Source organism: Lontra canadensis, unplaced genomic scaffold (assembly GCF_010015895.1).
Source record: "Lontra canadensis isolate GAN:19392208 unplaced genomic scaffold, GSC_riverotter_1.0 scaffold4, whole genome shotgun sequence".
In the NCBI taxonomy this organism is placed as follows: domain Eukaryota; kingdom Metazoa; phylum Chordata; class Mammalia; order Carnivora; family Mustelidae; genus Lontra; species Lontra canadensis.
The window spans coordinates 31,945,128-31,970,289 of NW_022630998.1; the positions used below are offsets into that span (position 1 = coordinate 31,945,128).

Here is a 25,162-nt window from a genome sequence, read left to right on the forward strand (position 1 = left end):
AAAAATTAACTTCAAAAACCTAAAGAATCATGGGGAAATAGCCATGAATTCCATGCACTGTATTCCCCTAGCACCTGTGTTTTACAGTTCTCATTGATCAGTAAACTTGGTCTTGGCTGGATGTTCTTGCTGATCTTCTGGGGGAGGGGCCTGTTGCAGTGATTCTCAAATGTCTTTGCCTGAGGTGGAACTGCACTGCCCTTGCCAGGGGCCAGGCTAAGTAATCTGCTCGGTTCCCTCTCGGGAGTTTTTGTTCCCTGAAAGCTTTCCATAAGCTTTGGAGGAGGAGAATGAAAATGGCGGCCCCTCAATCTCTGGCCCCTGAGGAGCTGAGAGCTCGGGGCCCCACTCTTCAGTGCGCCCTCAGAGAAAAACAGTAAATCCCTCCTCTCTCCCTGGTCTCCAGCCGCACTCCGTGCTCACCCAGACTGTGACCAAGCATTTCTATCTCTGGCACACGGCCCTCTTTGGAGTCTCTAAACCCAGCAGATAACTGTGCGGCACTCCCATGCCACTGTTCCCAGGAGAGGAAGGTGAGTCTCCCCAGATCTGTAACTTATGGGGTCCCTGCTCAAAGTGTGGTCTGACTGTGCCTCGGATCACAGTTTAAGGTAACTCTGAGCTAAGAGCCCCCTCCTTGGCTCCGTCTCTGCAGCCAGCTTCTGATTTCTGATACCTGGGAGCTCTGCTGCACTCTGGCACCCGCGGTCTTTCTGTGACCCCAAGGGACCTGAGACCACCCTGTGCCCAAGAGAGCTCCACCCCTGCTTAGCCTCTGGAGTGACGTCCTTCAGTGGTGCAGACTTCTAAAACTTCTGATTTTGTGCTCTGGTGCTATACTGCTTGCCGGAGCTGGCTGACAGAGGCTCCCTTGCTGCCGGGATCTATCTTCTCAAATATCACTTCAGATTCACTTCTCTGCACGTCCTACCTTCCAGAAAGTGGTTGCTTTTCTGTTCATATAATTGCTGCTCTTCTTTTCTTAGATCTCCTGTTGAGTTTGTAGGTATTCAGAATGGTTGGTAACTATCTAGTTGAATTCCTGGAACATGAAATTTAGGTCTCCTACTCCTCCATCATCTTGTTCCTCCCAGTCACCAGTGAGTCCTCTGAAAACAGCCTGACCCAGGTTAGCTTCTCTTGGAGCAGACTGCAAGACAACAACTTCTACCACTTGGCCAAGGCTACAAATGAACTGGCCATGTGGAGCCTTTTGCCAAACTGTTCTACTTAAAGCAGGTTTATGAAAGTCTAAAAATCTTTACATTTTACTTGGATTACTTGGGGGAGTTTGGTTTCATAACTGAATAGTTTTCTCTTGTAGCTTAAAATAACTTGAGGAGAAAAAAAAAGAAACAATTCAAAACCAACTGTCTTGTTTTTGTTTTTCATTAGTAAAGAAGAATATAAGGATTAACAACACATCTGTTTAATTTGTTTTTAAATATTTCTAGGGTTTAAAAAATGTTTAAAGTTTATAATTCATAATGGAAAATCATCTGAATGCATACCCTAATGGCAAACCACTGTAAAAATGTTTCAAAAAACAACTGTTATTTGGATTTTTTTATTTGAACAATGGGAAGATAAAAGATTTCTACCTTTCTCTCTGATGGTTTTTCCTCCAATTAGAGCACCTTTCGTATATTCTATAACAAATTATGTGTTATGCTTTATAAGTTTCCTAACTATAGAAAATACATCAGTTTTTTGCCACATGAGCAATAATAATTCTTCAAACGGCCATCCTTTAAGAACAAGCTTCTTGATTCCTGTTACTCCACAGAGTGCCGTGCAGTGATGGGGCAAGATCAGTATTAGTTACACTAATGACATATTCTCTAATCATTTATTTCTCCACTACTTGACAGTCACATTGTTTCCTTCCAACTAATTTTTGTAACTGAGATTAAAAAATATTTGGGGAGTGCAAAAGAAAGATTCAGAAGCTAGAAACTACCTTTTGCGTTTATATTTTCGCGTCTCCTGAGCTTACCTACAGGCTGACGATAGCGGAGGTGCTGAGGAGTGGAGGGTGATCGGCAAGGTGAAAGGTCCGTGCTGTCTGCCACTGGGGAACTTTCCACTCCTGCTCGGTCCACAGGTGCAGACTCTAGGACAGCTGCTTGGAAACATCAGGAATTTTAACAACCAGGCCATGAATTCAAGAAGTTCTTGTCAGTAGTATACACAGAAACACAAAGGCCTATATGGATAACCGACTTCCAGACTAGTTTACATTTTTAAAGGGCTTTAATATGAAATCAAGTCATTCCTCCTAGCAGAGTGCTAGTGTCACTAAATCTCAGTGCCGTGTCTTCTTTATCCCTGTCTCACTGACCCTGCTGAGCCTGGCTAACTGTACCCACTTCTTTCTGCCCAACACAACAGCAGATGTTCAAAAGAACAGGGGTTCCCTACCTGCCAGGAGAGTAGGGCAAGAAGGACACTCCCAGATTATAAATCAGACTGGGATCAAAATTGGGACTTCACTAATTCTTAAGCCAACTGAAGTTTGAATCTCTATCAGTGTACCCCCCCCCCCCCCCCAAACAAGAAGCTCTGGGAACTCCTAAGGGTCTAGAGCTGCCCTGTCCAACATGGTAGCATTAGCCAAATGTGACTAGATAAATTTAAATGAAAACTAACTAAAGTTAAATTACTATTTCAGTTCCTTACTTGCACTAGCCATATTTCAAGTGCTCAGTACCAAATGCGGCTGGTGGTTACAGTACAGGGTGGCAGAGACAGAGAGAATTTCCATCCTCCCAGAGAGTTCTGTTGGACAGCCCTGATCTAAAGCTACAGATCAGCAGGAGGCAAGTGGAAATTTTTAGAATGAACCATGGGGAAAGCTTGAGATCGTCTGAGCCTTTTCACTGCAGCTAAGGTCTCATGAATAAAAGACACATCACTCTAGGGTCACCTTAGGCTACTACTGTCGACGTTTCTGTACCACTCGCGCTGGCTTATTAACCAGCTAAATCTACAACCCCACATACGTTCTTTCACAGAAAAAAAACAACCAAAAATTCATACATTTCCACCAATCCTCTTGTATTTTTTTCCTTGTGCTTTTCATTAACTCGTAACAACTCTGTCTCCTCTACTAACTTTCCATGACCCCTGTCAGCAGGACTGCTCTCAGCCCTGCTCCCTTTGTCATTCCATTCAAGATTTCACTCAATAAACCCTTCCAAAAATACCTAATGACTTCTTGCATGTGATTTACTTCCTTGCAAATAGGGCCACAGCCACAATCCGGCTCTTCTGCAACACAAAGGGGCCAGGGAAGGGAACTGGTTAGGCTCTTTCCCTGAATGACATAATTACAGTTAAAGCTGGCAGTGATGCAGGATACAGACAAAAAATTCATGCTTAGCTGTTAGTTTTATTATTTTCTAAATAACTCCCTCAAAATTCTGTAATGGAAGGCATCTGCTCTGCAAGAGCAAGCAGAATATCAAATACACGTGTCCTTGGGCTGATTCAACCATTCAATCCTCTGAAGCAAATGAAAAAATCATTTCATCAGCAATTACACTGAACCCGAAAAACTTCCCAGTGAGAGAGATGGTCAGGCCTTGAATATCTCCTGAAAGAACAGGAAAGCAAAGAATAACACTGTAAGCAAATAGAGGCAGCTACAGAGAGAAGAAACCATGCCAGCAGGGTGGGGGACAAGCAGCATTTCCTTCTGGCATGTTCGCTTTCAATCAAGCTCCATGCAAACAGCTTTGCTTTCAGGACGAGTAGGCAGATGTGGGCTCAAAACAAATGCTAAAATTGGGAGCACTTTCAGCCCACAGGCAGGCAATTTTCAAGCTAAGAACACAGAAACAGACACCGGTGATGCAGGCTATGCTGCAACACTTAGGCTGGCTTGCACAGCAGGGACCGGAGGGCACGATGGCAGGTATGGTGAGAGACCCCAGTACAGGCAGCAGCCCTGTGCCTTCCCTTGCTTGCCTGCCACTGGCTGGATTTTTGTGGAGAGCTCACCATTGGGTGGCATACGGAAGTGAGCTGGGCTAAGATTTGCACTTCTAAGGAAAATCCAGGGAGGAAGAAGGTGGGGCCTGCCTGCTAGGAAGAAAGGAGGGCTTAATGAATAAGACAAGCCTGGGGCAGATAGGGGAGGCAAGGGAGCCTGGACGGGGGTCAGGGAATAAAGGGTCTTCTTTTCCCTCCAAGTTCATCTTTTTGCTCACTCGGAGAGATAGCTCCTGTTTCTCTTCTTCCTCTTTATGTCATTTGAAGTTTTCTTGCCAGTAAATATTGCAAGTCTGGCATTAGCAGTGCAGTGACCATAAAACGGGACAAAGGTGACTAGCATTTTTCACATGGTGTGCCCTGAAACTGTCTAGCAGGTCAGCAATGAGAGAGACCTATGGCCTCAGTAGGGGAGGAAGCCGGTATTACGTAATGAGGTTGTACAGAGTTGTATCCTGAAGTGAAAAGCCAAAAATGTATAAACTGTTGGCACAGAATTCTTATTCAAGTTTGCCAACTGTTTTAAGTGTTAACATTATGCAAAGCACATGCAAACATCTTTCAAATTAAAGACAGATCAGTGTCTCCCTTTCCTTTGCCAATTAGAATTTTCAAGACTAGACAACAGAGTTAACACAGCAGCCTTGGCTCCTACAGACATCATGTATACACACACACACAGAACCTGTCAGACTGATGCTGAAGTAAAATGCTTTATCCATGACTTTCTTAGGCCTATTCATGACCAGTATTACCCATTTACCAATGCAAAATACAAGAAAAATTTATGATTCCTGTTTCACCTCTTCAGAAAAATGCCACAGAGCTCCCCAGTCTCCAGTGTTAATTCTGAGCTTTCTACTCACAGCATTTCCTTTATGGGAATTCATAGGATAAATTGTTCTCAAATCCCAGTAGGAAGAAAAGATACACCTGTACACCAATATCTTCTTAGGTTTCATATGAATCACAGAATTGATTATTTTCGGAACCCAAACCAGGGCGACTCTAGGAACTACAGAAGACCACACAGTGTTGTGTTCACTGTTCACTAACCATACCCTTGGCCTCATACAGTTTTCTCCATTACCTGATTTCCTTATTCATTTTATTTTTAATCCAGCTGTTCCATGTTCCTGTTTGAACAACCATCTTAACTACTTGTTAGGAACAAATAGAAACAGGATGGCAAGTAAATACATTAAGAGTAATCAGAAAACAGCTACAGAAAGGGAAAAGAAATAAAGATGTAAAGGGGATGGAGAACCATCTATCATGCTAACACACATCAAAAGAAAGCCAGAGCACCCATATTTATATCAAACTAGATTTTAAATCAAAAACTGTAACAAGAGATGAAGAAGGGCATTATCATAATTAAGGGGTCTATCCATCAAAAAGACCTAACAATTGTAAATATTTATGCCCCCAACTTGGGAACACCTAAATATATGAATCAATGAATAACAAATATAAAGAAACACATTGATAACAGTACAATAATAGTAGGGGATTTTAACACCCTACCTATAGCAATGAATAAATCATCTCAGCAGAAGATCAACAAGGTAACAATGGCTTTGAACGACACACTGGACCAGATGGACTTAACAGATATAGTCAGAGCATTTCATCCTAAAGGAGCAGAATAGACATTCTTTTTGAGTGCACATGAGACATTCTCCAAAATAGATCACACACTGGGTCACAAATCAGCCCTCAACACATCCAAAAAAACTGAGATCGTAGCATGCATATTTTCAACCACAACACTGAAACTTGAAGTCAACTACAAGAAAAAAATTTGGAAAGACCACAAATACATGGAGGTTAAAGAACATCCTAGTAAAGAATGAATGGGGTAAACAGGACATTAAAGAAGAAATGAAAAAAGTACATGGAAGCAAATGAAAATAAAAACATAACAGTCCCAAACCTGTGAAATACAGCAAATGCAGTCCTAAGAAGGGAAGTAAAATGCAATACAGGCCTACCTCAAAAAGCTAGAAAAGTCTTAAATACACAACCTAACTTTACCCCTGAAGGAGCTAGAAAAAGAACAGCAAATAAAACATAAAGCCAGCAGAAGAAGGGAAATAATAAAGATTAGAGCAGAAATAAATGATACAGAACTAAAGGGGGGGGGGAACAGTAGAACAGATTAACAAAACTAAGACCTAGTTCTTTGAAAGTATTAATAAAATTAATTAACCCCTAGCCAGACTTATCAAAAAAAAATGAGAAAGGACCCAAATAAATAAAATCAGGAAAGAAAGAAGAGAGGTGGGATGCCTGGGTGGCTCAGTTGGTTGGACGACTGCCTTCGGCTCAGGTCATGATCCCGGAGTCCCAGGATCGAGTCATGAATCGGGCTCCTAGCTCCCTGGGGTGTCTGCTTCTCCCTCTGACCTTCTCTTCGCTCATGATCTCTCTCACTGTCTCTCTCTCAAATAAATAAATAAATCAATCTTCAAAAAAAAATTTATTAAAAAAAAAAAAGAAAGAAGAGAGGTCACAACAAATGCCACAGAAATACAAATAATTATAAGAGAATATTATGAAAAATTATATGCCAGCAAACCAGGTAATCTGGAAGAAATGGACAAATTCCTAGAGACACACAAACTAGCAAAACTGAAACAGGAAGAAACAGAAAACCTAAACAGACCCAAAACCAGTAAAGAAATTGAATCAATAATCAAAAATCTCCCAACAGACAAGAGTCCAGGGCCAGATGGCTTCTCTGGGGAATTCTACCAGACATTTAAAGAGTTAATAACTATTCTTCTCAAACTGTTCCGAAAAATAGAAATGAAAAGAAAACCTTCAAATTCATTCTACACGGCCAGCATTGCCTTGATTCCAAAATCAGACAAAGACCCTACAAAAAGGAGAATTACAGGTCAATATCCATGAAGAACACAGATGCAAAAATTCTCAACAAAATACTAGCAAATTGAATCCAATGGTACATTAAAAGAATTACTCACTTTGATCAAGTGGGATTTATTCTTGGGCTGAAGGGGTGGTTCAATATTCACAAATCAATCAAAGTGCACCACATTAATAAAAGAAAGGATAAGAACCATATGATCTCTCAATAGATGCAGAAAATGTATTTGACAAAATACAGCATCCATTCTTGATAAAAACCTTCAACGAAGTAGGTATAGATGGAACATATCTTAACATCATACAGACCATATATGAAAGACCCACAGCTAATATCATCCTCAACAGGAAAAAAAAAAAAAAAAAACAGAGCTTTTTCCTCTTCAGTTAGGAAAAAGACAGGTATGTTCACTCTCAGCATTACTATTTAACATTGTACTAGAAGTCTTAGCCTCAGCAATCAGACAACAAAAAGAAATAATAAGCACCCAAATCAGCAAGGAAAAGGTCAAATTTTCACTATTTGCAGACATGATAGTCTACATAGAAGACCCGAAACAGCCTACCAAAAAATTGCTAGAACTGATACATGAATTCAGCAAAGTCGCAGGATGTAAAATCAATGTACAGGGACACCTGGGTGGCTCAGTTGGTTAAGTGTGCAACTCTCAACAACCCAGAGAACACGACCTGAGCTGAGAAACTAAGAGTTGGATGTTCAAACAACTGAGCCACCCAGGTGCCCCTGAGAACCTAATATTGTCACCACACCATTATTCATAGGTTTTCTCCATCCTTGGCTGCCAGTCATAAGTGATTAATGCTGACACATGACAAGGTCTCCAGTTGCCAAGAACTGTGACCACAATGATTGCACATCAGTCCAACATCTGCACCAACCAGTCTCTAGCAGACTTTTGTCAGTGTCCTTTGGAGCTTAATCCAGTTGTTTCTTTTTTTTTTTTTTTTTTTTTGGTCTCCCTGAGTCTAACTCGAACCAGGGGGAAAAGCTACTGATTCCTACCAGTGGCCACACCTCCATCCCAGATAGTAGGGCAAACAGGTTTTATATGACATTAGACCATCACTACATACTCTGGGCTTGGGTGTTGAAGACCAGAACCAGGGAACTTGGTGAGCAATGTCAAAATCTGCAACAAGTTAAGAGGAAGAATTAGCCATGATGGGCAATGGGCAGCTTGACTGAGGACCTCTAGAACCATGACATGAGTTCAGACCAACCTCGAAGCCATGAATGTCTGACACTAACATGCTTACTCTTAAAGCTCTCCTAACTCAACACAAGAATCCAGACTTAGACCCAGACTTCTATTCATTCCACTCCAATTAAAGGAGGGAACAGATCTTCCCATATTCTGGGAAATTCCTGTATTTCCCAGGGCACCCTGCCCCACGGGGAAGGTCTGTGATAAGCTTCCCTAAGTCACTCTTTCCACAGAGGTTCCCAGGCTGATGCTGGATGGAACACCAAATGTACTTGTCAGCTTGCACGTTGCCTCATTATTCCTGAGAAGAATCCATCATGATTCTACTAAAGCTTGTTGTTCTAACGACTTTTTAATTATCTTCCTCCTTTCCTCCTCCTTAGTTGCTAACTTGTCAATTTAAAGCATTTCTTGTTTAAAAGGGTGCTACTTTTGATGATGACAACCATCCAGTTAAAATTCCATTAAGTTCTTCAGCCAGGAGGCTTATTTTTAAATTATGTGAAGCTAGAAGCTTCAACCAGGTAGAGAAGCAAGGGTCTCTGCTTCCATCTGGGTGATTGCCCTTGAAATATGGACACTTTGATTGAATACCCAATTTTTTTATGTCATCAATAAATAAATCAATTATCATACAGCAAAGAAAAAAAAAAAGCTCTTTGCTAATTTTGTTATGAAACCTTTTTTATTTTCACCACAGAAATATTAAAGCAACAAAAGTCACCTCCTATAACCCCTACTTTGTACTGAGCTGCAAAAGGCAAGGTAGACAGGACACAAGATCCTTGCTTAGTTGATGGAATGTTTCGTTTGATTCACTCATTTAACAAAAATTAACCACCTGCCAGGCACTGGCCAAGGCACAGAGAGTACAGAGATGAACAAGAAAGACAATGTTGCTGATCTTATGGAACTTACACCTCCAGGCAGGAGGAAGAACTAGTGCAAAGGCCCTGAGGCAGAAATGACTGAGCTATTTCTGAGATAAAAAAATGGAGGGGCGCCTGGGTGGCTCAGGGGGTTAAAGCCTCTGCCTTTGGCTCGGGTCATGGTCCCAGGGTCCTGGGATCAAGCCCCACATCGGGCTCTCTGCTCAGTGGCGAGCCTGCTTCCCCTTCTCTCTCTGCCTAGCTCTCTGCCAACTTGTGATTTCTCTCTCTGTCAAATAAATAAAGAAATTAAAAAAAAAATGCAATCCCCGTCACTGTATCTAGTAGGCAGGGTGAGGGGAATGATGGAAACAGGGGCTAGAAAGATAGACAAGATCTAGGTCTCATGGTATCTTAAGGTCTTGTGAGGGAAAACAGATTTTAATCTAAGTGCCACAGAAAATCAGAGAATTTAATCAGGAAAACATATCTAATTCACCTCTTAAAAAAAAAAAACAAAAACATTTTGGCTGTCATGGACAATGAACACCATCTCAAATTTCATTTTTTCCCCTCTATCTCTGTTGTAATATGAAGCACTGCCTTGGTAACCAAACTGAAGAAGCCATCTTAATGCTTCCAGGCTGGGTCATCCTCAGCAGAGGAGGCTGGAAGCAGTATGGGAGTTCATGGCAGACACCAGGGGAGAAAGCTCTGGGGCCCAAGTTCCCAGAAGAGGGGGCCTACTTCCTACCTCTACACAAAGTATCATTACCCAACCAGCCTTAACCAAATCCCACAAAGAACCTTCCAGTAATACCATTCAGATAATGCTGTTCTTCCATACATAGCTGACTACAATTAGACTTTTACTGTAGAAGACCCCACGACAGCTAACTTTGCCCTCCTTTGCACATAGGCTAGAGTGACCTACAGGCACTGCCCCTTCTAACTAGCCATTGTCTTCATTCTACTTTCAACAGAGGAGTAGGAAAGCTGTAAAGAAAGGGATCTAGGGTTCCAGAAGGAATGGTGGGGAAGCAGGTGGCCAGCAAACACAGGGTGTGGCAGGTGGATAATACCTCTTTGAATACTTCGTTTTAGCTTGTTACACAGATCCATGCGGGGATTATCTAGAGACTCCTCTATAGATCCCGGGCTTTGTTCTGGAGAAGGAAGGCCTCTGCTGAGATCCAACGGTACTTTGCCAGGGTGCGGTGGTGGGGATGCAGCAGGGCTGTGGGTGGTGGTAGGACTGCTGGATGCTGAGCAGGTGGTCAGGTCCAAAGCTCCTATCCTTGAGTTCAACGGAGAAGTCAAGGACAGCTTTCTGGCCCTCACTGGGGAGGACGTCCTGGACACAGCCAGTGGTGGTGGGGAAGAGAATTTGCGACATAAGCGTGGGGATTTGCCATCCACCAAATGTTCACCTCTATTGTTCTGGCTGGTAGCAAAAAACAATTCTAATGACCTAAAAATAAGAGCAGAAGCTATTGACAGATGATAGCCAAGTAAAGACGATTCCCCTGATTATCATTCAGAACATGCTCCCTACATTAAAAGGCCACAATATCATCACACTTCTGTTGCTGAATTTCCTTCATTTAAATGCTACCTATATACCACACATTTGCTGAAGGAATACAGACAATTTTTAGGCCTTGTCTAACCCCTTGCTTACTCGACTGTGACCCAAAGACCAGTAGCATTGGTATCTCTGGGGAGCCTGTCAGAAATGCAGAACTCTGGCTCCACTCCAGATATGCTAAATCACAGTCTGCAATTTAACAAGACCCCTGGGTGATTCTTAATACACGTTCAAGTTTGAAAAGCACAACTGTTAAAAAAAAAAAAAAAGAAAGAAAGAAAGCCTAAGACAATAGAGTTAGCTTCCAAATAATCATGGAAGAAGCAAAGATGAGTTGGGGACTCTAGGGTTCTCAACTTCTTCCATGGGAACCATCTGTGAACTCTACCCCCCGCCCCTCCATAGGCAGGCCAAGTTCCCAGGTGAGCCAATCCTGTAGGAGCAGCTCTGCAGAATGTCTGCTCAGCTGCATGGAGACCCACGCACCAAGGGGACCAACTTCCATGACAGGCAAGTCCAGAGCCTACCTGACAGGGATGGAGGTAAAAGGCCTCTTGTATATATCGGAAAGTTTTGCCAGCACCACAGCTGCCGTAGTGAAAATACGATAGGTGTGCAGAAAGGTGTTGAGGAAATCAATACTAAGAAACCGCAAGTCTGTCAGCCGCTCCAGGAGGCGCTCCACACTGGCATAGCGGATCTGGGGCACTTTGCAGGAGTTGAGTGTTTTACTGAAGCAAATGTCAGTGTCATCTTTATGAAGACGGGCATCAGACCTACACACAAAGCAGGAACATAAGAACAATACTGGGACATGGCTTCCTCTCAGCCACTGAGTATTTCAGTATTCAGAGACACAAACTTGTATGAGTGCTTCCCATCATATTTGATAAAAGATGTTGAAATGACTTATTACACGCAAGAAGGCAGGGCTATAAAAACATCAACTACATTATTATAATTTAGGAAGGTCAGAATTAATTGTGGAGAAGGTAAGAATAATTCATTTCACTCTGTGGATTCCTTCTGTAGGGGAAGAAAATTATTTTCCCTCTACCTTTCTGAGTTCTTGGCTGAGACTCTTGTAATAGAAGACAGGTTAGGAAGAGAAAAACAAGCAGAAGTTTATTAACATGTGTACCTCATGTACACATGGGAGATACCCAGGGAAAAATAAGCAACTCCCAGAGGTGGCTTAGAATTCAGGCTTAAATACCATCTTAATAGGGAAAATGGGTGGGGGGTAAGGCGGGTAGGCCTCTTAGAGAAGAGAAAATGATTTTTAGGAAAGATGAATGGACCCTTAGGAGACTAGATGGGAGGTATGATAATTTGGGACAGCTCGTCTAGGTGAGGGGTTGACTTCTAGTCTTTTCCCCTACAATAAATTCAATCCTCCCTGGTTGATGAAATTCTCATGGAGGGGATTTATGACATCTGAGTGCCTTTTGGAGGATCTGTCTTTAGGCAAATAAAAGGAGTTCAGAGAACATTTCTCCCTGCATTTGCTGTTTTTCAAGTGCCTGTAGTTCAACCAATATGCCCAAGTAGCATGTTTGGGGTGGGACATTTCTGCTATCCTGCACTTCTGTCTAGTTCAATCATGTTTTATTAGAGAAAAGAAACCAAATGTCCTGTTTAGGAGGAGCATTGCTTATGTCCTTGAATCAGCATGTCAGAAGTATGCTTAATAAGTAATGGGTGATGTTTTTCCCACAGATGGGTAGAGGGGAGAAGGAGCTATAGATATCACTGCTGTATCTGTAGTTATTTTTTTCCCTCACTTCTGATTTTGTGCATTTGTTCCCCCACCCCATCTTTTTTTTTTTTAACCTATTTTAACTAAACTGACCAAGAGGCTATGTTATTAGGTATTTTTCCCTTTAGAGCTGGCTCTTTGAACAATTCTACCATTTTTCTATATTTTAACATGTTCGTGTCTGTACTTGTCTTATTTTCTTCCCACACTTTCTTACAGTTTATTTTGTCATTCTTTTTCTAACTTCTTCAACTGAATGCTTAATTCACTTCATTCTTCCTGGCTCATTAATGAGTTTAAGTCTATCTGTTTTATGAGTAGTACAGTTTAATCCACAAATTGTGTGAAATGTTATGTCTTCATTATTTTGCAATATTTTATAGTGTTTGAAATATCTTCGTTTTAAAAAAAAAGTAATAATGGATCCCTGGGTGGCTCAGTTGTTAAGTGTCTGCCTTCAGTTCAGGTCATGATCCCAGGGTCCTGGGATCTAGCCCTGCATCAGGCTCCCTGTCAGCGGGAAGCCTGCTTCTCCCTCTCCCACTCCCCTGCTTGTGTTCCTCCTCTCACTGACTCTCTCTCTGTCAAGTAAATAAAAAAAAAAAAAAAAAGTAATGGAAGAGATTACCCATGAACAGTATCCACCATTGCCCCCCTACCCCCCACTCCTGCAGTGTTCTGCATTTTCTCATTCTGTAAAACCTCCCATCTGGCCGCTCCTTCACCCTCCTGGATTCCCCGGGGGCCTGAGTAGCCTTCCCAGGTGGATGAGCACACTAGCGGGAAGGTTCACACAGCAGCCCTCACTTGCACACTTGTTCGAAAGGGCAAAGGAGGCCAGCAGAGAGGCAAAGCTTGTAAGGGGAGATGCCTGGAAGCAGAGGCTGAATCCAAATGGGGCTCAAAGAAATGCACACCTTCGTTAGGACTGCCCAGAGCTTTCACATTCTCTTCTGAGATCCCTTGTTCCCCTCCACTGCAGTTATCTCAGAACAGGCCATCAGTGAAGTCCCGGATTTCACCAACTGATCAAAGGCCATACTGTGGGGCTGGGAACGTTCAGTAAGGCAACTGCTTGCTTAGAATCAGCTCACTTGTTGTGAGTGCCCTGAATTAGCCCCTTCAGCACTTCGAGGGATTTTAAATTATATATTTATTTTCTTTAAAATAAAAAGGAATCAATAACTTTCTTAGCTTGCTCTTGGAAACTTCCCACCCCAACGCATATGGGGTGCAGGCAGAAGTACTTCATCTGCAGGCTCGAAAGAGCATTTTAAATGAGCAGCTTACTCCTGCTGAGGAACTAAGGGTGGCCTGTTAGTTTTAGCCACTTTATTGATCTCGAAAATACACAAGAGCATCTTTTGAGATCCTTGAAAATGGCGTGGGGCTCTTTTTTCCCACTCACTATGTGACCCTTAATCAACTTTACTCTTAGGGTTCTTAATTTTCTCATTAGGAGAAAGACCTTAAGAACTTTCATGAATCAATCAGTCTGTCCAAAAGATGGATGATCAAGGTAATCACTTTCTCCCCCATCATTTTCCCATTAAAAATCTCCATTTTCTAAGAAAGGTGAGGTTGACTATTATTAAAAGGAAGCAACCCTTACCCTACCCTATCCTAAAATGGAAGCATCACTTAAAGGGGAATTTTCACCTAATAAATATCATAATTTTGCATTCTAATAGTAGTTATGAGCTTTGCAGCTTTTGACTCTAATTACTTTACTCAAAATACTGGAAGAAATGGGGTGCCTGGCTGGCTCAGTTGGCAGAACATGCAACTCTTAATCTCAGGGTCATAAGTTCTAGCCCCACATCGGGCATGGAGCTTACTTAAAAAACAGCAACAGCACTGGAAGAAAAAACTATGTAGTGGCAACATTAAATTAAAATAAAACTGACTAATGATACCACTGTCCTTCAAAATTATCATTTTCCTTTTAGGAAAATAAATTAAATATGATGAAATTATTTAATATTCTTTTATTACACTGAGAGCAGTGTTTATTTCCTAAGGGGCTCTCAAGTGAGATACAATGCATTACTTAAGCCTCCTGTAACAATAACAACTCCTTTTTTGGTGAAATTAAAAAAGCAATCTTGAGACATGAAACCCAAATCACCTATTATAATTAAGTTTTAAAGGGAAGTGAGTGCCTCCACAGTGACACCATGTCAGTAATAAGACACAGTGAGGGGAAAAAAAAATGTTGTCTTTTTTTTTTCATGGTATGTGGCCAAGGAGATGCACAGGGAGGAGCTCATACAGAATTTAGGGTAGAATAGGTCCACAGGGGGAACTATCAGAAGGAAGAGAGACTGTCAAATTATCCTCTTTCCTCTGACTAAGGAAAATCAGGCTCAGTAAGGCTGAGGAAAGTGGAATGAAGAAATATATGAGACTTTACTCTGCCTCAGGAGTACATTCAGAATAGGCTAGATGGGCATCAAAATATGAGTGACTCTAATCAAAAATCTTTACAGCCCGAGATACAGGTTTCTGTCCTAGGAGGAGAGTTGTTCCTCTCATCTGTGCTCCCAAAAGAGGAAAGTCGCGGTCTGCGTGTGAGGCAGTTACACATGCAAGGCTGGACATGGACACTGTCAAACGGACATCATAGGTGACAGAAGATGCCTCTGGGCATCAGCCATAACCAGTTAGGCACGAAACTAAACTTTGTATCTTTATTCATTTTTAAAGTCAACAAAGTGTATGTACAGCATATGTAAAGTAGCCCTAGGGTTTAGGAGCTTATAATTGGCTGCAATGTCCAATTTACATATTCTCAATCTAAAGCAGTTGGGACTTTCATGGCTGTCTAGCCTTCAAGAAACTACTTTTAAAAAATGAATAAAAGTAACATATGCTATTTTGTGAAATATTAAAATAATAATCCTATGGTAGAAAATTAAACTAACTCTAAGCTAATGATGAGAATTTAAAAATTAAGTCACAATTTGGACCTCTTGGTTGAATACTGCATACCTGGTCTTAATCTTAACATCATACATTTTTAACTAATACGGTTTAAAAAAAACTTGACTAAGTCAAAAACAAAAAAACTGAATGCTAAAGGAATCTTTACCCTAGAGCCTTAAAACAGATCTACCTAAAATGTTTTTAAATTTGACCGGTAATTTAAAATACTGTCATTCTTTTTCAGTTTATATTTTTCTGTAGTAATTACAGCACTAGTACAAAGTACTTTGCCTTCATCTGATACAATAATAAGTTCTAAAAGCTGTACTGTTGGGATGGTGCTAAAAGCACTAATTTCCTATCAGAAGAGGAAAATTAATGTTATTTATTGCCTTGGCACAAACAGCTCAGATCTAAAAAAAAAATCCACATTAAAAATGCATAGAAGACAAATATTTTCTTAGTTTCATGTAACTTTTTAAAAAAGATATGACAGGACTATTCTCAAAAATACATTTTATTCTTAGAATTTGAATTGCAAAAAAAAAAAAAAATGAGAACAGGGAACAATTTGGTCATCTCAAAATACTCCTGAAACCACTTTGGAATTTATAACAGAAAAAGTATATAGAGACAAAAGCATTAATACAGAGAGCAATGGCACATAGTTAATGATATAATTTCTCATTGAAAACTACCATTTCCCTATTGGCCACTTTAAATTATAGGATATGTTTTGGTAACAAAATAGAGCGAGAGCATGATGACAGACTTGGGCAAATCCACATGTAGGCATGGTAGATGGTACCATGGGAAGGCCAACTGATTCATGTCACGTGTCTTTGAAATCTAAATATATCTCTATAACTAAATCTGAGTAATATAATTCATACCCACTGGGAAGATGCCAGAAGAATATGCCATATTTTGACCCAGACTCTGACCCTGGGTATATCTGGCTGTCACAACTTTTCATATTGAACTTGAAAATCTCAGTAGGCTTTTGCCCTGAATGAAAGCATATGTAACAATATGAAAAACATTTTTCTAGGCTATGAATCAATAAACATGAATCTGAAAAACCATTTTGATAGTCTTATTGTTTATAATAGCATACCATGAATTATCACATTACTATCAAGAAACGTCACAAAAATGAAGCAGAATCCTATTGAAGCAATATTTTATGCAGGGCATTATGTTCTCTACCAATTCGACTTGATTAAAATGTAAGGGAAAGGATTATTACACTTACTTAATCATATGTGGCACAGTAACTTTGGAATTCTCTTCAAATACTATAGTCATTAAACCATTACACCGTATATTGTCCACACACTGTGAAATTAAAAAACAAACAATTTCAACCCACATGAAAACCTAGGCAGATCAGAGAGTCTCAGAATTGTCTACAACCACAAAAACAAGCTGAGTTTCTCATTCTGTCTGTACACGCACGTGTGCGCACACACACACACAATCAGCAACATATAAACATTATACATTAATGAACAGATGCAGTACCCAGATACCCAAACTGTACACCTGGCAAACACCTGAGGAGAGATATAAGAGCTGTTCTCCTGGATTGTACTGCCTAAGGACTCTGGCCCCAAAGTCACATCATCACAATTCTCTGCCAGTGGCTGCTCAGTTGAGAGGTTTATATCTTCTGACAGTAATTGCCTCTGCTGTATTCATTCTCTGCCTGAGGGTGGTCTGGGGCAGGCTGAGCAGAAACGATGGCTTTCTCAGACAGAACTCATCTTCTGTCTCACTAGTAAGCTCTATGCCTGCTTCTAAGGTGTTTTTTTGCCAACACACCTCCACTCTTACCTAGCTTCTCTAGCAGTTTCTATTGGTGCCATGTTGATTTGATGAGGATACATTGTGTAATTTCTCCTGCTTCTGGAATGCATTAAGCCCTGTCCATCTTTTTTCTCTTTTCTTTTTAGGAGGAAAATTCAAGAACGTTTGCTAATTTCCACTGCCTTATTTACTTATGCCTTATCAAGTTAAAAATTCCCTTTGCAATTAAAGAAGGGGAGATGAAGAGGAGAAGGGAGTTGAGGGAAATTGGAAGGGGAGGTGAACCATGAAAGACTATGGACTCTGAAAAACAATCTGAGGGTTTTGAAGGGGCAGGGGGTGGGAGGTTGGGGGAACCAGGTGGTGGGTATTAGAGAGGGCATGGATTGCATGGAGCACTGGGTGTGGTGCAAAAACAATGAATACTGTTACGCTGAAAAGAAATAAAAAATTAAAAAAAAAAAGAAGGGTTAGAGAAGGATTTATTTTGAATTACACAACTTCCCTTTGAACAACACAGAACATGAAAAAAGGATTTAAGCCATTTTAAAAATCAAAACTTATTTCCAGTTACTAGGATACTGTGTAGTGATTTATAACTGCAATTAAGTGGTGTGAAGAGGTTGATTGGTGGAGGGTGAGGGGCATGGGGAAGAGTGTTGTACGGGGATGGGACTCAAACACAGACAGGGAGAGAGAGACAGGATAAGTGATTCTTTACCCCATTGGCCTTCTTTTCATTCTCAATGTTTCTAAAGCATAATAAGGATGGCGCTTGAGTCACCAACACGCGAAGTGAGAGGACAGAGATGGTAGTTGGTGAGAAATGTGGAAAATGAACGATGTTCCTTTGGTTTCCTTTAACATTTTAAGCAAATGACATAGTTACACAAACGAGCTTTAGAATGATTTAGGATTATAGTTTCTATGTCTAGACTTTCTATTTGGTTCTTTGACACATCAACCTGGCCCTTTTTACATAATAATCTTTTCCTTTTCCTTCCTTCCTCCCTTCCTTCCTCCTCCCCTTCTGTCCTTCCTTCCTCTCTCTTTCTGGCTTTAATATATTTTAAATATTCTTACTTTACAGTCTTTTCCAAGTTGTCACCCTATTATCTGAGGTTCTAACAATATTAATTCTGCTGTTCACTGTGTCTTCTGACTCTCTCATGATAGATAAGTTACTTATAAGATTTGTAATTTTTGATTTTGAACACACTATCATGAGGCCTGAATTGTAAAGTGTTGCTAACAGAGTGACTTTTGTGTTTGCTTCTACCAAGCAGTCTTGGGATTTCAACAGTCCCCAAATTTGCCTTTATGTTAATTCCTTGCTTTGGATTTTTCACACCATGTGAATATTATGCATTTAAATTTCAAATCCATACGCCAGAAACACATTCATTTCTTTCAAAGGAGAATTTTTTTTAAAAAATCAGAACCCAAGACAAAGACAAACTTCCTTATTTCTTTTTGGGGCTAATGGGAAGAGTTTTTTGAGTTCTTATCTCACAGAAGGGATACCCTTCCAATATCCAGGCTTAAAACAGGGAACTTAATTGGCTTAAGGGGCCCAAGGCTACCTCAGTCCCCTTAGTTAAAACCTCTCAGGCTTGGAACCAATACTCAACCTAAAATCATTCCTAGGTCTCTAGGTCATCAGCTTATAAGGTTTCTGCTCTAACTTTAAGTTTCTTCAGTATTTCTGACAACTAGAGATTTCTGTAAAATATCACCAATCTGTAAATATCACCAACGTATTAAAAAATTTTTATTATCCTGATTTCATATGTTAAACGTTTCTGTTTTTGTAACTAGAGGGGATCTAAATCGGCTCAGTCCTCTGCACTGTCAGAATTGGAACTTGAGAGAAATATTTTAGGTCCAAAAGATATTTATGTGATTACTTTTGACCATCTCATTATCCAGTGTCATAGCTCATTCATAACTCTTCCTGATTTACTGTATGAAACATTAAAATTATTTTCAACAGAAAAAAATTTTTCACTTATGCTCAAGTTTCAGGAAATCAAAACCTACATGCAATCTGAGCCATAGCTCAAAGGCCACGTAATAAAAATTCTTATTTCCAAGAGGCTCCTCACACAGGCCCCAGTGACAACATGGGTTGACAAACAGAACTCTTGGGGGCTCTGGGTCACTAGCTCTACTTCAAGAAGAGTATTCTTTTTGTATCTCACTTCCATTAGGGACTTTCAATGTACTGCACTGGAGAAAGAGTTCTCTTCTATAAAAAAGTCACACTATAATAATCAGTGTATGAATATATTTATATTGGAAGGCATGGTATATATACTCAGGACCATATAAGCCTGTCTTCTAGTTATGTTGGGGAAATAATTTTGGACTGAGCCCTGGGAAAATATATGCAGCTCACTCATTCAAGAAGGACCACGATAAGCAAGGTGTCACAGATCTTTAAGCATATGTCGAATTTATGTGAACTATAGCAAACCTTGAAATTAATAGAATTAGGGCACCTGGGTGACTCAGTTGGTTAAGCGACTGCCTTCAGCCCAGGTCATGATCCTGGAATCCCAGGACTCAGTCCCACATCGGGGCTCCCTGCTCCTGCTTCTCCCTCTGACCCTCCCCGCTCTCGAGCTCTCTCTCTCAAATAAATAAGTAAATAAATCTTTCTTTAAAAAAGAAATGAATAGAATTAATAGAATAACATGCATATTCACAGTAGCCCCAGGTAATTTTGATGCAACTGGCCCTTAGACAATTGCTGAGAATGACAGCTCCAGCAAGGTCTTCTGAGGATCTTGCTTGAGGCCATACCTGTTCAAAGGCCACTTGTCTACTGTGATCTACCACTACCCTTTTTACCTTCTAACATTTCTAAGTAGTGGGAAGAAAGGTTAGATTCCATTTTTCTCTTTTAATTTACCTTTCATGTTAAAGTAAAAAATTCCCTATTGATTCCAGAGGAGCTATTTTAAGGGAGAAAGCATGTGAGAGTGTCATAGGTTTGTCTATACAAGGTGTGCATTTTCACACATCTGCCCAAACCAAGCTCAGAGGTGAATTTTAATTCTGCATTTTAGTTAATACCCATAATTACAGAAAAATCTGTTTAGTACACCATTATGTATGACAAGAAGACAAGCGTAAATGAATGCACTATATTGAAATGAATGGTCAAATCTTCAGCCTCAAATTTTTCCCTATAAATAGATGAAAAGGGAAGAATTATTGGTCAAGACCATTAGCTATTTGTTCGTTTTGTTGGAGGTGCCAACAGTTAATTATGGCCTTCCTGGTGTAACTAAAGGTGTAATTAATCATTCAAGCAATTGTTACTTCTAAAAATTACAGCTTCAGAGAAAGAGATCTGGCAAAACCAGTCTTAATTTTTGTATTGAGCTTTTTATATGAAACTGGGATTGTATCAATATTCAGAAACCACTTTATTATTTTAAATAAGAGTCATATGTGATTAGTGTAACATGGTGCAATAATTTAGCCAGGTGGCTTCAAATCAAGTCACAAAAAAATTAAGATCTAGCAAAATAGAGGGACAAAAATAAAATGACAAAGTAATGGGGAACACATTCATAATATGACTTGAAGGAAAATGTTTATTTCCCTAGTCTGTAGGGATAGCGCCAATGAATCAATGTCCATCTGGCATAAACAGATAAGAAAGAGAAATGGTAGAAAATATTAATCTCATTGATAATTATAGAAATATAAATTAAAATCAGTAGAGAATCACACTACTTTTCCACGAGATAGGAAGATGTGATAAATACGACAAAACTCAACAATGGCACAGGACTTAGAAAAAAGTTGCACAGATGTTTTGCCGATGATGTAGTGAAATGATGAGTCACAGATTTCTTGCACTTTGGCAGTCTGTCAAGTCATGAATCATGAAGTCATGGAAGTTACCAGACCCTCTATACCAACCTTACTTTCTGTAGAGAAGATATGCCAATAGGGACCTGAAAGGGAGAGTAACTCCCTGTATAACAATGTTTAGTACCACAACACTTGTTAACGCTAAAACCTAGAATATATCCAACTATTTGGGAAAAGGTGGAAAAGTGGTATATTAATGTGATGCTGTGTGCGCGCGTGTGTGTGGCCACTCAAAGACACCAATATGAAGAATCCTCAGGAATACAGGAAGATGTAAATGAGGTAAAACATGAAAATGATGTATATATACACTGGGAGGCAAACTGCAAAATTATTTCTGTATGGCAGGATTGTGGAGGTTTTAGAAGTGGAAACCACTGATTTTCAGGGCAAAGGTCCTCCTATTTAATTATGCTAAAGTGACCTGTGGAGCTTGTTAAACCTGGGTGGGGGGAAGTTGTCTGGAACGTAGATTCAGGAACCTGTGAGTTTGCAAAAACCCTCAGGCAATTCTACCACAGTTATCTGTGGAAATACTTTGATAAATATTAATTTGGTGGGCTGAATGTTGACAGTATTTTTAGCTCCTTTTTATGTCCACATTTTTACATATACATAATAAAGTATTAAACAGTACATTTTCCAGCATTCAGTGGGCTCATCTTATTAATAATGAATATGTCCACAGACACACTGGGAGACTGACAAATAACCATCAGTGTATGTATAGCGCATAATGTCCCCCATAAAACGAAAATGCTTTGAGCAGAGAACAAAGCCAGTTGAGATGCAGGCTGCTAGGCGGCAGGCTAGGCTCAATCAACAGTGGAGCACTAATCAAACCCTGCACTGGTAAAATCGCTAAGAACCTCAGAGCACTCACTACGGTACTCAGCCCTTAGTAGCAGTAGACACGTGACCGCTCCATCCTTCTTGGTACATTTTCCTCACTTGACTTCCAAGACACCATACCCTCAGGGCCGTCCTACCACACTAGTGGAACCTTCTCAGTCCTCTTGTTGTTCTCCACGACTCCTAACTCAGTCCATGGCCCTTTTCTCATTTCTATCTCTACTTACTCCCTAGGTGGTCTCAATATTCTCACAGTCTTAAACACAACCTAAATGACACAGACTCTCTCACCCGAACCTCTCCCCAAATGCTGGACTGCTGCTCACTTAACAACTCAGTATTAATGAGTTTCTTATATCACAACTCCATGCAAATGTGTCTAACAGCCTTCTGAAACTGAACCTACCTAAAGTAAGCTTCTGACATTCACCACAAACCTCTGTTAATCACAACTCCATTCTTCAGTGGCTCAGGACAAAAACTCTGAAGATACCCTTGATTCTTCTTTATCTCTCACACCCCAAGGAAAAGCCATAAGAAAACCCTGTTGGCTCTCCCTTCAAACCGAGTCCAGAATCACAACCCTCATCTCCAGTTCCATTCCTGCCATGCTGATCTGAGCCTTCAGGAACTCTCGCTGGGTTACACCAACAGCTTCTCATTCAGCTTCCTGCTGCCACTCTTGCCCTTCACTCCCATTCTATGTGCAACACAGCGGGCAAGGCGATCCCTTTAAAACTTACTTCAGATCATGAAATTCCTTTGTCAAACCCTTTAACAGCTTTTCATCTGACTCAGAGTATAAGCTAAAGCTTGTACCAAGGCACAACGCACCCACCCCACCACCGGTTGAACCTCTGTTACCTCCCTGACTTCCTCTCTTCCTATTCTCCCTCTCATACCTTCCACTTCAACCACACTGACATCATGCTATTCCTCAAAATAGGCAGTGTCTTCCTACTTCAGAGTCTTCACAATGGCTCTTCCCTTTCTCTGAAATGACTTTCCCTTCATCACATATCTACATGGTATTTCCATCACCTGCTACAGTGTCTGTTCAGAGGTCTCCTGCAGCCTGAGGGGACCACCGTTTTAAAAAGTGTACTGGGGGGGCGCCTGGGTGGCTCAGTGGGTTAAGCCGCTGCCTTCGGCTCAGGTCATGATCTCGGAGTCCTGGGATCGAGCCCCGCATCGGGCTCTCTGCTCAGCAGGAAACCTGCTTCCTCCTCTCTCTCTCTGCCTGCCTCTCTGCCTGCTTGTGATCTCTCTGTCAAATAAATAAAGAAAATCTTTATAAAAAAATAATAAATAAATAAATAAATAAATAAATAAATAAATAAAGTGTACTGGGGGCACCTGGGAGGCTCAGTTAGTTAAGCAACTGCCTTCGGCTCGGGTCATGATTTCGGGGTCCTGGGATCAAGTCCTACATCGGGCTCTGTGCTCAGCAGGGAGTCTGGTTCTCTCCTCTCATGCTCTCTTACTCTCTCTCAAGTAAATAGATAAAATCTTTAAAAAGTGTACTGACCCACACCTACCCCCAGTAGCGCCACCTTTCCTACCCTGTCCTATCCCCTTCTAGCCTAAAAGAGTGGGTACTTACTTATTACATTTATTGTTTATTTTCAAAATCCCTCTGGCTAGAATGTAAGGTCAAAAGGCAGAGAATTTGTTGTTGTTACCTCTTTTGTTCATGATGTATCACAGGTGTCTAAGCAGTGCCTGGCATATACTATCACTGCATAAATATATTTGTTGAATGAATGAAATAATATATGTTAAAGCCACACAACATCAAGGTTCCATCAAACATAGTAATTTCATGAATTATATCATTGTCACTCAAAAAGACAGAACTTTCTATTAGCCTTATTCTCCAGTTCACTTGTAGATACAGTCTAGAAGAATTTAACATATTAGCCATAGAGACTCAGGTAAAAATATGAAGAAGTTGTATACTTCTGCCTCAAGATGGAGCCTAAGTGGGAAGACCCACTTCAATGCTTATGGCAGACAAAGCATTGTAACCTTTCTTTAAAAAAAACAGTTATAGGATCATCCATGCACCCAAGGGTTCTTCCTTCGTAAAAATGCGTCTCCAGGCATGCTAATGAAGGTTTGGGGCTTTTATCAATTCTGTATCTTAGGAGCCCCAGTTGTGCAACGAGGTAGAAGCTAGAAGCAGCTAGAAAAACACCTTTGCCTCCTCCTTTTCTCGCCATCCTTTCTACTTATCTTGGCTTCACAACACCTGCCAAATTTTGTTGCGTTAAGTTGTCCACCGACCTTTCTTCCCTATTGGTCTGCCTAGCTCTTTGGGACCAGGAATCATCGCTGTATCCCTGATACCCACGTGATACCTGGCACTACATGCTGATTGCTCAACATACATTCATAGAACCAGTGACTGATGCAGAGTTTCATAAGGGAAGAGATGTATTACAAACAGAGACTAAAGTATTAAGTCATACAGCACAGGGCTAATGAAAGGATTAATAAATCACCACATGGATATAATTATGCAAATACAGAAGATCCCCCATTTTCTTTCTTTTTTTGACCGGAAAAGAGGTGCCTTCTCTTCAAGCTATTTATTTACCATAAGAGGAGTCCTGGGGGTATACAGGCAAAAATCCAGCACCAATGTAGAGGATGTTTAGAATGCTAACAAAAGACCTGGATTAAGTTTGACTCCTGACTCAAAGCAGTTGTGTAACTTTGGACACTTAGCCTTCCAAACCTCAGGTTCCTCACCTGTGAAATGGGCTGATACTTCTCTTTACCTTCAGAATGCTATTGTCAGGATCAAATGAGATTAAGTCTATAAAATTTCTTTTGACATATAAAAAAATTATTTTGCCCTCCATTGTCTATTGTTCCTCAGTTTTCAGTCACTCAGAAGAAATTCACATTTCTACCTAAGTTTTGTATATAAATTACTATGAGCTCTTCAGAAAAAAAGAAGGCATTTGAATCTACAGTATATGGTTTATCCATTTGCCCCTATCTTCCTTGAGTTAATAACAGAAAATAATGACCAAGTCTTCTTTTAATATTTGCCTTACATGAACATTTTTCTCCTATATTGGCTAATGGAGTAAAAATTAATGTGGAACTTCAATTTAGGAACAACTAAGCCCAATCACAACTAGTTTTGACATATTTCCAATTTCTGAATACATGCAGCAATTCCTTCACTGGGCATTGTTGATCAAGGAAAAGTAAACAAATCTGTTTCCTACCTTCTTTCCATATAAAATACAGGAAAGCTCATTTTCAGGTTTCCTACTACAGACAGTCTCTCTTCTTTGATATGATTCTTTAATTTGTGACTTCTCACAAATTAGCTGCTTTTGTATCT

The 25,162-nt window shown here is 40.4% G+C and overlaps 1 protein-coding gene across 1 annotated transcript in view; it reads right to left on the reverse strand.

The window, feature by feature from the left end:
* RASGRF2 (Ras protein specific guanine nucleotide releasing factor 2) overlaps window positions 1–25,162 on the reverse strand; it is a 247,608-nt gene that overhangs the window by 90,758 nt on the left and 131,688 nt on the right. Inside the window, exons 13-16 of the mRNA XM_032847493.1 lie at window positions 16,508–16,590; window positions 11,096–11,344; window positions 10,063–10,451; window positions 1,997–2,122 (exon numbers count right to left, since the gene is read on the reverse strand). Of these exons, the coding sequence (XP_032703384.1) occupies window positions 1,997–2,122; window positions 10,063–10,451; window positions 11,096–11,344; window positions 16,508–16,590 (847 nt within the window). The remainder of the gene's footprint in view (window positions 1–1,996; window positions 2,123–10,062; window positions 10,452–11,095; window positions 11,345–16,507; window positions 16,591–25,162) is intronic.